At 42.4% G+C, this 16,331-nt stretch overlaps 1 protein-coding gene across 5 annotated transcripts in view; it reads right to left on the reverse strand.

Annotated features, from left to right (window-relative positions):
• RMND1 (required for meiotic nuclear division 1 homolog) overlaps positions 1-16,331 on the reverse strand; it is a 68,126-nt gene that overhangs the window by 29,069 nt on the left and 22,726 nt on the right. For 4 of the 5 annotated variants that reach the window (XR_015050282.1, XM_085849947.1, XM_085849946.1 and 1 more), the window contains exons 5-6: positions 8,373-8,433; positions 3,250-3,350 (exon numbers count right to left, since the gene is read on the reverse strand). Coding sequence is in view for 4 of the 5 variants with exons in the window: in XM_085849947.1 (XP_085706073.1) it covers positions 3,250-3,350; positions 8,373-8,433 (162 nt within the window). In the remaining variant the exon portion in view is untranslated. The remainder of the gene's footprint in view (positions 1-3,249; positions 3,351-8,372; positions 8,434-16,331) is intronic. The other variant, XM_085849948.1, reaches the window with a different exon arrangement.

A 16,331-nucleotide genomic window follows, 5' to 3' on the forward strand; every position in this document is an offset into this window, starting at 1 on the left:
ATGAGACAAAATAACAAAACAGACCAAGATTGACACAGGAAAAACCGATGTTGGCCCGATGCCCTGCTGCGACCGATAAATCATGATATTTAACAGAGTTCAGATAAAGAGGGTCGACTTCAGTTATCTCAAGCTCATGGATGAGCTTTCAGAAATAACATTAATTACAAGGACATTAGTTGGAAATGGATGAAACAACACAGTATATGGGATTTGAACTCAGGATCCCAGCATCAAGAGTTAAGTGCTAAGATAACAATGCTAAACGAGTTACGACAAATACTTGCATCAACACCAAAATGTTTCTTTCTGCAGCATTAGGTTTAGATTGTTGTAAAATAAATATGCAGAGAAACGTTACATTTATCTGTGCGACAAATTTGTTCCTGAATGGACTGACAGAGTTCAAGAGAGAAAACATAGAAAAACCTTTAGAAAGCCCATTGTTGAATCAAACGAGGAGAAAAATAAATACATAAATAAATAAATAAATAAATAAATAAATAAGTAAGTAAGTAAGTAAGTAAGTAAGTAAGTAAGTAAGTAAGTGAGATTTACAAACATAACCCGAACCCTTCCCCAAAACATGAAGTACGGGGCCTTTTTTTAATAGAAGGCAGAAGGAAGAATTAATAGCGAGGGTACGAATTGAGATGAAGAAACAGTTGGAAGAGGTACAACCACAGCAGGTGTGCGAGTCGGGAGGGGGGGGGGAAGAGGGTGGGAAATGGGTAGGCCCAATTAGTCAAGGATAACACACAAGATCAAAACAACCAAACAGGCACACAAAGACAATGGCAATGAGCACTCAACACAAACAACAATCGACACACAAAAAAAAAAGTTCACAAAAAATGAACGACAACAAAGACAAATTCAGAACGATTTACTTAATACTAGTGCGGGCCCGTATGTGCGTGGCCGTACGTGCAAAAAAAAAAAACCTTTCAAACAAACACACAGGCCGTTCCTTCGCTCTCGTAAACGATGACTGGATTGGGGCATTTTGTTTATCTATAAATGCGCATAAGAAATCGAGAAATTATTAGAATACAGCAAGTCATCACTATCCGGAAGTCTGTACGTTGTAACCTGTAATGGGGAACGCGCTCCAACTTGGCCATAACTTGGGAACCACTTGTCCGATTAATTTCAAACCTTGAAAAGGCAAACAAACAGAGATTGCTGGAATTATAGATAGAAGATAGATACTGTGGGTGCAAAACGCCAAGCAACACGTCCTGTCATTGGTTTGGTAAATAAATGGCCATAACTTGGGAACCACTTGTCCGATTAATATCAAACTTCGAAAAGGCACAAACTCAGGTCCCCAGCAATATACCTGGCAAGTTTCAATTAGATCGGACCAGAAGTTGTCGAGAAACAGCGGTCACAGACACACACACAGAGATTGCTGGAATTATAGATAGATTGGAAGCACGTCACGTATACAAGAGAAAAAAAGCCACCACTGTTGGAAAAAATTTGAATTTTTTTTTTTTAAATAGTAACTATCTTGGTTCAATTGTAATATCAGAAGGAAAAATAACAAAACATAACAGGAAGAAAGACAGTAGATGTGACAGCCTCTAACACTACAAAGTCACTTTTGTGGAAGAGGAGGGACATGTCATAAGAATGTAAAAATGAAAATAATAAATTATGCAAATTATAAAATGGGAATTATTTTTATAAGAAATGAAGATTTCAGAAAAATACCTGAACAAGGTGTGAGGCAGGGTTGCCAACCCAGAGAGGAGCAGTACTCAATCAAGCTGTGGATGAAGGCCTCATAGGTGGATAAGAGATCAGGTGTGCCAAAGAAGAACTTTACATGAGGATGCCCAATTGGCTAGCTTTTGATGTGCACTTTAAAATTTGGTTTGCCAAAGAGAGATCCATGACTGAGAGTGAGTGAGGCCCAGGAGTTTGAATGACTGAAGTTCTTTGAGAGGATTGGTAAGAAAGTAAATGGGAGGATTTGCCATACGGTCCTTTCGGAGAGAGATAGTGAGAATGTGAGATTTGTCTGGGTTGAAAGACATATTCCAAGTGTGTGAGCAGGTTCTGATTTTATCAAGGTCTGAAGAGAGGGAAGAGGCTGCTGCCTGCCCATCTGGAAGAAAACACAAGTCATTGCAGAGGGTGGAGTAATGAGGAAATAGATAAAGTGGATTTTCCAGAGTCAGAGAGACCTTTGATGAAGATTAGGAATAGGACTGGGCAACAGAACACTCCCTGTCAAGGCTGGAGGTGACCCAAGGCAGAGGATTGCATTGAGAGCCACACATTGGCTACAATAGCAGAGGAAGTCAGTGATCCAAGAGTGGAGTTGGCCTTGGATGCCATAGGCAGACAGTTTGGAGAGCAAGACAGGGTGCCAGACTGTATCAAAAGCTCAAGATATGTATAGAGAAACGGAGAAGATTTCTTGTCTGTCATCGAGGGATTCCATCCATTGTTGGGAAAGTAGAAGCAGCATGTCAGTCAAAGGTAGAGTGACCTGTTCTGAAACTGAAACAGTGATCTGAGATGAGGTCATTGGAGAAAAGGAATAATTTTAGGTCAACCGTGATGACGATTTCATGACCTTGTTGATGAATGGAAGTGAGAAAATCAGTCTGTTGTCAAGAGGACCAGTTTATGCACCTTGTTTATGCAATGTGGTGATGTTGGCTGACTTCTAAGCAGATGGACGATGACCAATGGCAAATTATAGGGTGAAAAAAAGAGCAGAAAGAGGATGTGTGAGAGCAGCAGAACTGGTTTTTAGGACACGAGATCTGATGCCGTTTGGTCCAGGTGCAGAATCAGCGTCGAGGGTTTCTACAAACCTTCTCAGGTGCAAATGTCACAGAGTCCGGCAGGAGTTTGGTGTGATTGGTTAGGGTGTGTAGAGAGAGCGAATGGTTGGGGACAAGATTTCAAAGAAAATACAGAATTAAGGCATTCGGCCTTCTCACGAGCGGAGTCGGCTGTGGTGCCATTTGAAGTGAGGGAAGGGGTGGAAGGGGAGCATACACCAGAGACAGACTCAACAAGGTGCCAGCAGGTTTTAAAGGAGGGAAACAAGTTTGAAAGTTCAGTCTTGAGGTTGGTGAATATAAACATTGTTTTAATTTGCAGTTAATGAAGATGGCCCTAAAACAGTCAGCGCTTATATCATTCAAGAGTACTGCATTTTTAGATATGTGACATAAGAGGTCTGATGAGGAACCTCAAACATTATTTGACTGAAGAGCAACTTACTGAGCAAGCTGATATGCCACGTCTTCACTCTCTCCCTGGATGAGGAGTGAGGGATAATGATGCACAGCCATGTGCTTAACCTCTGCAAGAACCCAATGAACCTAAGGAAAAGACATGGCATTATCCAAGGCAATTTAACATCTACATAGCATCATTAAAAGTGTTGGAAGAGCACACCAAAACTGACAATGAATTCTCCATGCATTAAACTATTAAGCATTAAATTATGCAAATAAATGATCGAGTGGTGTGCCATCCTAATGAGCCCAACGGAAGGCAAAACCATGGTCAGTGGCTCCACTATCCTTTGTTTGTGATATGTAAATCTCGGTTTATAATAGACCCGAGTGTGGCCACAGAAGCCATCCGGAATTGGAGGCAATGTCGTAGACAGGTGCTTTTCTTGCTGTTGCTATTATTAGGTCAGAAGGACCGTTTGTGGTCATTTATAGATTTAAAAAAAAAATTTCCAAGTATTTGTGTGTTTGTTTGTGCGTTTGTTTATGCGTTATTCTTTGACGGACGAACCGTAGTACCAAGAGGCCCCAAATTTTGGGTGTAGGTACTTCAGAATCTGGACAAGGTTATAAGCAACCACACACGTTAGCCTTGACATCCGTTTTGAGGCCACCAAAGGCCGCTGTAAAGTGTGTGTTGGGATGGAGGGGAAGGCAGTGCAGCCGCTGGCCTGCAGGCAAAGGGAAAACACGATGAGGCCAATAACTCCCTCGCTTTTCAATGTCATGAAATCAAAAAATGACCAAATATAAAGATCTCAACAATGAAGTGAAAAGATCCTGGAAGCTGAAGCATGCCAAAATTGTACCAGTGATAATTTGAGCAACGGGACTGATAAAGAAGAACTTTGCAGAGATCTTCAAAAAAAAAAACATCCCTGGGAATATTACTACAGACGAACTACAGTTGGAGGCTGTCTGGGGCTCAGTGACGATCCTGTAAATAAAACTCTGAAAACAAGAAAACTTCACAACTTCGCTCATGAATCACGATCCCTCACCAAAATGGAAGTGGATACTTTGAGTCCTGGGAGGGCTCCATTCCACCTTCTGAAACCCACATTATTGAGATAACAACACACACACACTCTTAAAATTTTTCTGTTGCAAATGTATAAAGGACATTCCCTCTCAACCTTTCCCTTGTTTTGGGTTTTTTTTTCCCCTACTCTTCCCACATCTCCCACACAATTCTCTACCCTATACTCTCCCATTGTTTTCAATATCTTTACACATATTATCTCCATAGATTATTTTGAGTTTGTGAATGTGAGAATGAAAGTTATCCATGAATACATCAAGTTCTGTGTTGATTCTGTCATCCCTTATAAAGTTGTTTAAACATATCCGAATAACAAGCCATGGCTTACCAAGGAGCTGAAGTCTTACTTAAGCAATAGAGGTTATAAGACCTTTTAAGATGGAGATGGACCACAAGTGAAAGCTATTCAGAAAACAATTGATGGGAAAGCTACAAAGTCTAAGGCAGATTATAAACGAAAGTTGGAATGGAATTTTAAATTAAATCATTATCGTGCTGCTTGGCAGAAAAATGTAGATTATGAGTGTATACAAGAACAAATCCACAAAGCTAGCAGACTGTACTAAAGACTTTGTTCATAATTTAAATGATTTTTATTGTAGATTTGACGTTCATGATTTTGAACTTGAGATTTATTCTGTTTGGGAAATGTTAAAGGAGAAGATTCAAGACTCTGATGAGGGTCTTTTGGTGAATGTGCATGAGGTTTGTAATGCAATTGCTACAACTTAGTAAAGCAAAGTCATGGGCCCAAATAGTATGTCTAATAAGGTTTTGAAAATGTGTAGTCAACAACATGCCACACTATTTATCAATCAATATTGGATACTGGTGCCATTCCCCCAAATTGGAAATCTTTAATTATCATTCCAGCACCAAAAGTAATAAAACCCAGAGTTGAATGATTTACCGTCCAGTAGCCTTGATATCTAATGTCCTGAAGTGGTTTGAAAGGATATTGTTGAAATGTTTCAGTAATCAAGTTGGCTTGTTTGACAAATCTCAATTTGCATATTGAGGAATAATTGTGTTGAGGATGCTTTGGTTTTTTTAATATCCAAAGATTGTTCCATCATTTCGATACTCCCAAGTTTTTGTAAGATGAGTATTTGTTGATTTCTCAAGTGCCTTCAAAACCATTCAACCTCATATACAGTATTAACAGACGTTACAAAAATTAGACATCACACGTTGGCTTTCAAGATTAATTCACAGTTTATTACAGATAGACCACAATGGATGATGTGTAATAATATGGAATCACGCGTGAGGGTTTTGAGTCTCGGTGCACAAGGTTGTGTTGTTTCCCTTATTTTGTTTTCCTTCTATAATAGTGACTGCAGCACTTCAAGTCCCAATTGTAGTGGGATCAAATATGCTGATGATACAATAATTAGTAGGTTCCTATACAATGATAAGCATGAATATGTGAACATAGCTCAGAAGTTTGTAGACTGGAGTGACCATCATTATTTAGTTCTTAAAATCAATAAGACAAAGGAAATTATTTCTATTCGTGAAATCGCTGCTTAGCAGGTGGCCATGACCCTTTGATTATTCATGACCATAGTAAAAAAGCAAGCGTCTGAGTATAAGTATTTAGGCACAGTGATAGACAACAAATTGAAATTGAGCAATTATTCCAAAGTGTTGGATGGTAAGGCAAACCAAAGATTGTACTTTTTGAGGATATTGAAAGAAAGAGTTTCATGTCGATAATAGTATTTTGGTTCTTTTCTATCAGTCCTTGATTCAATGTATTCTTACTTTTCAATTTGATAATTTACATTTGGTAACTTGTCAAAAGAGAATGTCAAGATACTTGGAAAGAACCAGGAAGATTGCCCAGGATGTGATATGGACAAATCTTCCCTCAGTTTGTACAATGTACGAGAAACGTGCTGTGGTGAAGGTTCACAAGATAATGCGAGACCCATCGCACCCACTTCACATTTACCCCACGTGTGTAGTGCAAAGCGGGGTTAAGCAATTGGTTCACTCTGTCCGTCCGTCTGTCTAATAGGCATCAGTCGAGGATCGAGGATATATTTAATTTCAATTTAATCTTTTTAACACTGTAAAACACGAACGTGCAGTTTAGCAGTACTTTGACTCTGAATTTGGCAAATTGTACGGAATATCGTCCCGATCACACATACGCACAAAGCAGTAAGGTGATCCTTTAAATCTGTCTGCCAATCTGGCAGTCAAATAAAATTTAAAATCATTCCAAACAAGAAACTTACTGTTTTTAAGGACGTTATAAATGACATAAAAACAGGAATGAAGAACTAATGTAACGTGTTAAATAAGGTGATGTAAAAGATGCTACAACAACAGCAGTAAACTTCCAATTAAATGGTTTATTTGTTTATTTATTTTTCTACAGCCTATAAAACGTTTATTCCATTTCAATTAAATTACATATTTGAACACTGCAGAACACAAATCGCCTTCTCAGCACTACCAAAACCTTCAGTTCAGCAGTACTTGGGAAAAATGTTACGCCGTGTCGACCAATCAAATTTGCCGTGCTTCGTATGGTTGCCATCACACCTGTAATTCAAAGTTAACAAACAAAGCCAATATAGATTGTGCTCGTAAATGCAAAGCAAGAGTTGTAATGACTCTTCTCATGTCCTTTTCCTCAAGACTGCGTGAGGAAAGGTGTTCTATGAACTCTAGTTTTTTGTTACCTCCACCACCGAAGACGAATGAGGTTATGTTTTCACCCCTTTCTGTCTGTCTGTCTGTTTGTTAATTGCCGGAATCCTTCGGATTTCGACAATTATGTTGGTCGGTTGTGTGTGTGTCATTCTGTGTGTCTGTCTGTCCGTTTGTTTGTTAACCTCTGCCATCGCAGATCAGAGGTTACTGTTTTCACCCCTTTCTGTTTGTTTGTTTGTTTGTTTGTGAACAGTATTACGGAAAAACTCCTCGATGGATTTTGACGAAACTTGGTGGGGGATTAGGTATGGTCCAAGGATCATGCCATTAGATTTTGGACTTCGTCCAAAATCCAATATGGCCGCTATGGCGGCCATTTTGAAAAAATATTTGAATTTTTTTTTCTTTTTGCATTTCTACATGTTTTAAGTGATTTCCAACCCCCCCCCCAAAAAAAAATTGTTAGAGAAAAAAAAATTTTTGCAACTTTTTTTTTCAACAAAATTTAGACTTTTTTTTTTTGCATTTCTACACGTTATAAGTGATTTCCAACAAAAAACATGCCAAAATTATAATTGCGGCTGATTTTGGAACTTCAGGTGGATATACCCACGTAAAATCAATTTCTGTCTCAAGGACAGCTTCAGTGTGTGACAAGGGCGAACTGATTAGATTTTAGTGAAGATCCGGATCCGGATCCGACTAATCGAATAATTTAAGCGATTCTTCACCATTGAGAGATAGGGCTCAAAAACGATATATAGTACGATATCTCAAAAGGTTATGGACGGATTCAGATGAAACTTGGTGGACAGGTTGGGTGTGTGACCACGACAAATTGCTTCGATTTTGGTGAAGATCCAAATCCGGAATCTACTACTAGAATTTTTAAGCGATTCTTCACCCTTGAGATATAGGGCCAAAAACGATATATTTCGCAATGTTTCAAAAATGTATTGGGCCAGATATGTTATTGTGGATCAGGCATCACAGGGCGGAGGTATGCACTCCCGAGTGCCCTTCGAGCTTTTATTTTCATTGTTGAGGCATTTGCCTTTGTGGTTCACTTCGTTTGTGCTATCGTTTTAGACTATCAACCATGCCCAATTCGATTCACATGCTTATTGCTAACGTGAAAGGATGTGATGCACCGGTTTTGAATTGAATTGCCTGTGGCTGAAAAATTTCCATGTTTCATGTGGACAAGAAAAAAAAGAATGAACAAATTAATGAATGAATGTCATTTCTCTCTCATTATGTGATCCTCCTCCCCACTCCCTTTTATATGCAATTAGTACATTGCCATTAAACAAAAGAAAACCACTCCTCTGGGCAACCCGGTCAACAACGAATCACCATGCGAACATAAGATTCTAAAACGTTGTACGATATGTTACCTTTTCAGAACTAAAACTTACTACAGTCTGATGAACATTCCAAAACACCACAGCTCCTTCCCTGCAGCAACACAAAAGCCCCAAACATGTCAAAGCAGTGAATGAAAGGAAAGTCTCTCAATACAACAAAAACAATACAAGGTTACTCAAGTCAACATCATGAATGATTGGAACAACAATGTTGAAGATGCAATGTTATTCAAAAAACTGGGAAAGGCACATTTCATTCCACTGCACTACCCACAACTTTTCAAGTGTGTTCAGAGTTAGTAGGAATCGTAATTTAAGGCAAAATAACTTTTCAAAACTCAGTCAAATAAATATTAAAAACAGGCACATGTATCACAAAACTGCTTGAGCGAAAGCGGGAGGGAGGTTCCAATGTCAAGTTTGGTCAAACAAGAGGCCGGAGCTATCTCACGGGACATCTCCCATGCATTTGATTGTCCGACACGACACCCTGCTTTCCAAAATGTCAGTTAAGATTGTTCAGGGTTCTCTCCAAAACCAGCAATCAGATTACCTATGCACTCACAAGTAGCGGTCATCTTCCAAGACATAATAATATCTAATGCTGTACATCTAGAGTCAGGTGTCCCTCATGTTGGTGTTCTGGGACCAATCCTGTTCTCGATACAAATAAATCAATGACATCTTCATCACTGAAAAAAAAAGTCCAATTTAACTTTGCAGATGACTCCACTGTGTGTGGGATAATTCAACACCTGCCCAAGAGTTGTTGCAGCTTCACTCTCTGGTGAACTGGCGAAAATAACCAACTGGTAATCTACCTGGAATATAACCTGAAGAAAATCAATGCCACGTCAGACAGCCTCCGTTACCATGGACTATCTACGCCAGAAGTACAACAGCCCACGAATGACCGAAAGGGTGTTTATTCGACTTGTTACCGTGTTTAATATTACAACTACGATTCCCCATGAATCACCAATAAAGCCAAACTTGGCGGTGTTCACGTGGGAAAGCAGGAAAAAGCATTCTTATAATTAAAATGGGATTTATACACATTGTATTTGGGGAAAAGGGCAGAAAAGACACTCAATAAAAGGTACAGATCTGTCAGTCAAATGACACAGATAGGAATGAAAGGGACATGCAATCTTATATACAGCCGATATAAATAAGGCCCAACCCACTAATGGGGCCAACAAATACCAGATTCACAAAATGAAGGGGGAACAGCCATGGATTTTAGGATGGCAAAAGCTGGTTGTGGCTACAGGATGATGGTCATAGCTGGCCTGGCACAAGGCGAAAAGCAGCTCGGGGCACAACAATGGTGACAAGGAGCGATCACGATGAGGGCAAAAAACGAAAAAATGGTGGCCTGTCCGAGCTCTCCAACACGTCTTCCTCGGGCAACGACGAGAGAAAGAGAGGGAGAGTTCGCCTGCATGCACAACAGTTTTTAGCCATCCTTCTCGGGATCGCCCTCGGCTGATCTCCATTAGATACTCTACAGGACCGGCGTGGCGCTATCCCCAGCATCCACCCACCTCCATCCAGGACCTCCTTGCAGCACACAAGGCCACTTATCCCATCGTCCTTTGCAAGCCCTCAGCAGAACTACCATGCCCATTTGTGGCACTTTCAAACCATCCGTAGAATTCCAAAAAGCGCAGTTATAGCGCCATTGGTCCCTTTGTGTCCACAAGTCCTCACCTGGCCTTGCCCATACAGGTCAGACATATAAGCCTTTGTCTATGCTGGTCTTGGATTACGATCACAGCCTTCTCAATACACGTTTAACGACACAACTTGCTTCTGACAAATATACAGTTTGAAGAGCAAATCTACGCTATTGGAGCAAATCTACGGCGACGTGATTGGATCTTGTTATTTAAATGTTACTGCCATGTGGTTGTGTAACATTGGAATTCTTATGTATGTTCCACTTCTGAATGTCTGCAGCTATAAAAGGAACCCAGGCAGGGTTTGAAACAGCAAAATGTTTACCTTGTGTAGCTTTTCTTGATTGCTTTATACAGCTTTCTTTGGCTGGAAGAGCATGGGTGTTAATTTATTGAAATCCTAGCTACCTGGGTAATTGATTAGGTGAGAGCCAATTGGTTATTCCCTCCAATTACATGCATGATTCGATCTTGTTCATTATATGTTAACTGCTATTGGCATTGCAAATGATACATGTTTGGGAGCCTCGGTGATGCGCGATTCTGTCTACGCTATCGAGGTGATATGCCAGCAAGTGATGTAACCGGTCCGACAGCTGAGTGTGAGGGAGGGGGGTATCATTGGGATTCTCATATGCAGTGAGGTGCAAAAGTATGAATCCAGGAGAAAATTTATTAATTGAGACATGAAAACAAAATAAATTATTGTAGTTTGAAACCAAAAGCACTTTCAAGGGACTTCCATGAACTTTTAAGGACATAACACAATATTGTTGTGGTTCTCGGAACCGCATACATACAACAGACAGGTGTCCCAAGACAGTTATGCCATTAATATACATGTCGATAGACCCCTTCCTTTTGTTTAGCGGGACAATGGGGAGTGCGTTGTGATGTTCTAATAGTTGGGGTTATTAAATCATTTTCCCCTCCATTTCATTCCCACTCTTCTCTTCTTTTATTTCCTGGGATAAATCAGTCACGAACGCTTTATCAGGAAGGTGGGCGAGCTGCACCAACGTCCACTCGAAACCCAACATGTGCGGCGAGTCACGTACACTTTAGCAGGAAGGTGGGCGAGCTACACCAACGTCCACCTGAAAACCGACATGTGCGGCGAGTCACGTACGCTTTAGCAGGAAGGTGGGCGAGCTGCACCAACGTCCACCCGAAACCAGACATGTGCGGCGAGTCACGTACGCTTTAGCAGGAAGGTGGGCGGGCTGCACCAACGTCCACCTGAAAACCGACAAGTGCGGCGAGTCACGAACGCTTTAGCAGCAAGGTGGACGGGCTGCACCAACGTCTACCCGAAACCAGGCCCAAGCTGGCGGACCACGTGAGGGGTCGGGGCCAATCAAGGCGCCTGATTTGGGCGATGATGTCGAATTCGGCATGATCCCCTCCCCTGAGTTTCGGGCTCTATCAAATACGGAGAAGCTCCTCTGTCTGGGGTGTGTGCAATTCGGAGTGGTGTTTTCACACGGTGTGTTCCTGCTTCTTGACTCTGCCCACGCCTCGCCTCGTCCACCTGCCTACCTGGTCCCGCCCACTACTCCACTCTCGCACTCTGGACTCCACCCTTCTCCACTCAAGCTCCTCCATCAGAACACAAGTTCCACACGTGCAGCTTGGGCCAGAGACAACGCGATTACTGTCGGGTACTGCACCACAGAGCATCCCCTCCCCCGAAACACCCAGGTACCGAGAGCATAACCTCAACCCCCTCCCTGGTTGCAAAAGTCCCTTCCCATTGGGGTTTCTTTTTCTGTGTGTGTCTGAGTGTGCTCGCACCTGTCTGTTAAGCAAGTCTGTAGAAGTGTATTATTGTTGTAACTGTTATTAATCTCGCGTCAAGTCTGCACTGTCTGCTTTCGTAAGTTGCTTGTATTATTGTCGCACCACACCGCTCTCCTCTTTCCCTGCGTTACATACCCAATAAATCTTTGTCCTACCACATACTTTTCCTCGCTTGCTTATTAATAAATTATTATTATTATTAGGAATGTTGCCTGCTCGTCTTTGTCTTTTCTCCCATTGGTCCAGCATGGTTCGAATCTAAGTTTAGCCAGGTGTTTATTCCCAATGATCCGTTCCTTCTAGCCGGTACGTCCTTGGCAGTGTCGCTCGGCTGCATCAGATCCAGAAAAGTGATCCAATCTGGTAGAGTGATCCGGTTCGGACATGGCGTACCGAGGGCGTGGTTCCCCGGTAATTAAACCACGTGGTTAATTAGGTAACCCGATTCCATAGACGGGAGGACCCTAGGTCACGCGGTTGAGTTATTGACATCCACGGTCGGTTAAGCGACCCGCCGTGTCATGGAATTATCTGTGAGCGACGGCCTACAATTCCGGGGAGTCTGGTGAGAATCGACGTAACTTCCCCCACCTGGTGGTCTTCTCACCCGACCCCGCCGGCCCGCAACAATAGAATCAGAAAAATCAAATCTGTCTTTGCATATAATCAATAATCAGTGTGACTCCTTTTTGGCTTGAGAACTGCTTCAACTCCATTTCGGATCGATTTAATTTGTCTATGGATTATAATTATAATTATTAAATATTTTCCCAACAGTTTTGTTATACATTTCAGAGCGTAGTCAGACTGCTCGCATAAATTTTATCTTTCTCTCAAATGTATCTTCATCCAGCATGCCATAGCAGAAGAAACCATTTTCTGATTGTGAAGACTTGTGTCATATTTGTCGTGGCCTAAATACCTGGCTCCTTGACATTCTCGCCGATAAGCGAGGCCCTCTAGCCCACCGTCCGGCTTTCTATGGAGTATCAGCGATTCCATCATTCAGAAACATTTTCCTTTTCCAAAATTAAATGGGGCCAATTGGAAAGAACGGGTCTCGGTAGAAGCCCGTCAGGAGGCCTACGTCAGGATCTCAGGAGGAAATCAAGGCGAGACCATACATGTTACTCCAGGTGGTCCTCACGCTGTACCTACCAGAGCCAATCCCTCGTTTCTCCGTGACGCACCCAGCCAGCTAACAGGAGGACCGAGCATGAGAGTCGACGAGGTCCGAGCGTGGGAGTCGAGTAGCATATTTTTGTGAAGTATCCTGAGGGTTGCTTTTGAACCGAGTGATTTTTGTGAAAGAACTGCAAGTATTTTTTGTGAAAAGCACATACTTGTTGTAAGCTGAAGAGGCACGGCTTTAATGTATTAAAGAGAGTGGGACAAAAAGAAGGGAGGTAGGGATGACTTGCTCAAAGGGGGGGGGGGAGATGTGGGCATGGGAAGGGAGAGGGAGAGCGAGTAGAAAAAAAGAGCGGTGTGCGTGCGTGCATGCAGGATTATGATAACAGGCTAGGGTAGTTGGTCCAGTGGGTCAGCCCGGGCAGCACTGCTGATTGATGATCAGAGCGTCCCAAACTGATCACGATGGTACTGACTACCAGGTGGTCAGCAGTTCGAAGAGAGTGGTATTTTGAATGTGGGATCAATGTGGGGTAGTGGTGTCAAGGTGGAAGGGATGATGCAGAGAAAGAGGTTGGAAGTGTTGTGTGTGCAGGAGACCAGATGGAAAGAAGACAGGGTGCAGAGGTCGGAAGGAGGATACAAGCTGCAGTTTGTCACAACAAGCTTTTGCACGTGGGTGGGATGGAAAGAGTAATGGTGTGGGAATAATGGCATCGGAAGAGATCAGCAAGCATGTGGACAGAGTGGAAAGATAGGAAGGATGGATAGTGATGGCATGGGTGGTGATAGAGGCAAATGGTGCGTGGTGTGTCAGTATATGGGCCACGAATGGGAAGGACTGGGTGTAGAAGCAGGAATTCAGGGATGCACTGGAGAAAATGATGGGAATGGTTGATCTGGAGGTGATGCTGTGCATTGTGTGGGACTTTAATGCACATGTGGGAGTAGCGGAGCCAGGTAAAGGTGAATGTGTTGGTAAATTTGGTTGGGGAACGAGTAATAGAGAGGGTCAAGAGCTGGTGGCGAGGAATGGGATGGCCAAAGCTGGTTCATTCTTTCAAAAGATTTGGAGGAGTGGAAGAAGTATGGAGAAGCGTTAAGGGGAATTGCACAAGTTTTGTGTGGAAAGACGTCAGGAAAGGGTGCATCATTGATGGATAGAAACTTTGAAACAGCAAAAGGCTTACCTTGCGAGGCTTTTCTTCATTGCTTTATACACCATTCTTTGGCTGGAAGAGCATGAGGGTTTATATATACATGTCTAGTAGTGTAGGAACAGGCCCACCCCCTCCCCCAGGTATATGCAGGAGGAGGTAAACAAAAAAATTGCTCTTGATAAAGGCCAGTGGAGGCCCGGTGTATGTCGAGTTGCTGGCCGAAACGTCAAGTCACTTGGACAAAATTATGGTTTGGAGAACTGAGAAATGGATTTATTGGAGATTATATATATATAGAAAGGGGTGAGTTCCAATGGCATGAATAAAATTTTTAAAAGCAGAGCCACCAATCCAGATTTCGCCCTTGCTATGGGCTCGTCAGGATGACATACTGGCAAATCGTTTATTTGTGGCCATACTAAGCTAAGACTCTGCTTTCATTTATTCTTGACCATAAAGTAATAAATCTCAGTTTTCAAAGACCTGAGTGCCACACAGACAATATCTTAGTTTGGAGGTGATGTATCGGCATAATTTATGTGCATGATGTCAGTGTCATGTCACATCTACGGTCAGTGTGCTCCTTTCGTTTAATATATTATTCCTGCCTGCAAATCTCTTAACTGATGATCAGCAGGGCAAAGACAATATGTTTGTGTGGCAGACAATACTTGTTACTAACAGGTCGTGCGGCAAATGATGTGATGGTCCTCGATCTGTGCCCTGCTGCCTCACCAAGTTAGGGGGGGGGGGTTGATTTGTATCACATCCTGGCCTTTGTTTCCAAATTTCAGCCTATTTTGTTTCATTTGTCATGCTATGTCCAAGTTCACTCCGCTGGAGCATAATCTCACAAATTCTGCCCGGCGGTAAGGGGACGTTGAGCAATTGCAAGACTTGTGGAAAACTAATTCAGACTGAAAATTTTCTTTGGTCAGGTTGCCAAATTAGCAAAGGGATACAACCTGGCCCCTGCTCTAGATGGCTGTGCATTCCATTTTCATTGCCAAGTACCAAGCTGAATCCACCAAACCACAAAAACCGCTCCCTGAAGAATATCCAATTCACTAATTACACTGAACAACAAAAATTTTTTACTGGAGATGTGTAAAGTGATTTAGACTAATTTGGGTACGCTGATTTCAAAAATCATAACCGTTTTGCTGTATCACGTCAGGATTTTCAGTAACAGAAATATTCCCATTGCCTAGAAGTCAGGATTTCAATGAAATTTACAAAAATTCATTTATTCATTTATTTCATCATGAATGCTTCAAAATTATAGAAATTACAGAAAAACTCCACTAGAATGTAATTAAAAATGCTTTAGGCATTTGGCTTTGCGTTTGTGCTGCTCTGTGTCAGTTTCACGATGCAGGAACCAGCAGAAATCGCCCATCATGTTCGGGTTGTGCCGCCCTTGGTAACGCGTCTCCATGAGTGAAATCTCTTGGTGGAATCGCTCGCCGTGCTCGTCCGAGACTGCTCCCAAGTTGTCAGGGAAGAAGTTCAGGTGCTGGTGTAGGAAATGGATTTTCAGGGACATCCTGGAGCCAAGTTTCCTGAAGGACTCCAGCAGCTGCTGCACTATTTCTTCATAGTTGTCCGCGCGCTCGTTCCCCAAGAAGTTGTCCGTCACAGCTTTGAAGCTCCTCCACGCTGCCAGCTCTTTGGGGTTTAGAGTTGTCGGAAAAGTTTCGTCCTTCATAATCTGTCGGATTTGCGGTCCAACAAAGACACCAGCCTTGATCTTGGCCTCCGACAAGGTGTTGCCAAACTTTTCCTTGAGGTATAAAAACCCACGCCCATTCAGATCCATTGCCCGTACAAAATTTTTCGTCAAGCCGAGCTTTATGTGGAGTGGTGGAAGGAAAACCTTGGCTGGGTCGACAAGGGCGACATTCTTCACGTTGTGTCGACCAGGTACATGCTCTTTTCGCTCTTCCCAATCTTTCTTCGTCCAGTGATTCTTGTCGTCTCTGCTATCCCAGAGACAATGGATGCGCATGCATTTTCTGTAGCCTGACTGCAGCCCTAACAACAGCGCCACCACTTTCAAGTCTCCGCAGATGTGCCAGTTGAAGTCATTGTACTTGATGGAATCAAGCAGCTGCCGCATAGTCTCATAGGTCTCTGTCATGCCGAACGCGTGAGCCAGTGGGACTGATGGTTTCTCATTGCCATTGTGGAGCAAAACAGCCTTCAAGCTGTTCTTC

This window comes from Eptatretus burgeri, chromosome 12 (genome assembly GCF_056783735.1).
Source record: "Eptatretus burgeri isolate ZD-2024b chromosome 12, Ebu_testis_v1, whole genome shotgun sequence".
NCBI classification, from domain to species: domain Eukaryota; kingdom Metazoa; phylum Chordata; class Myxini; order Myxiniformes; family Myxinidae; genus Eptatretus; species Eptatretus burgeri.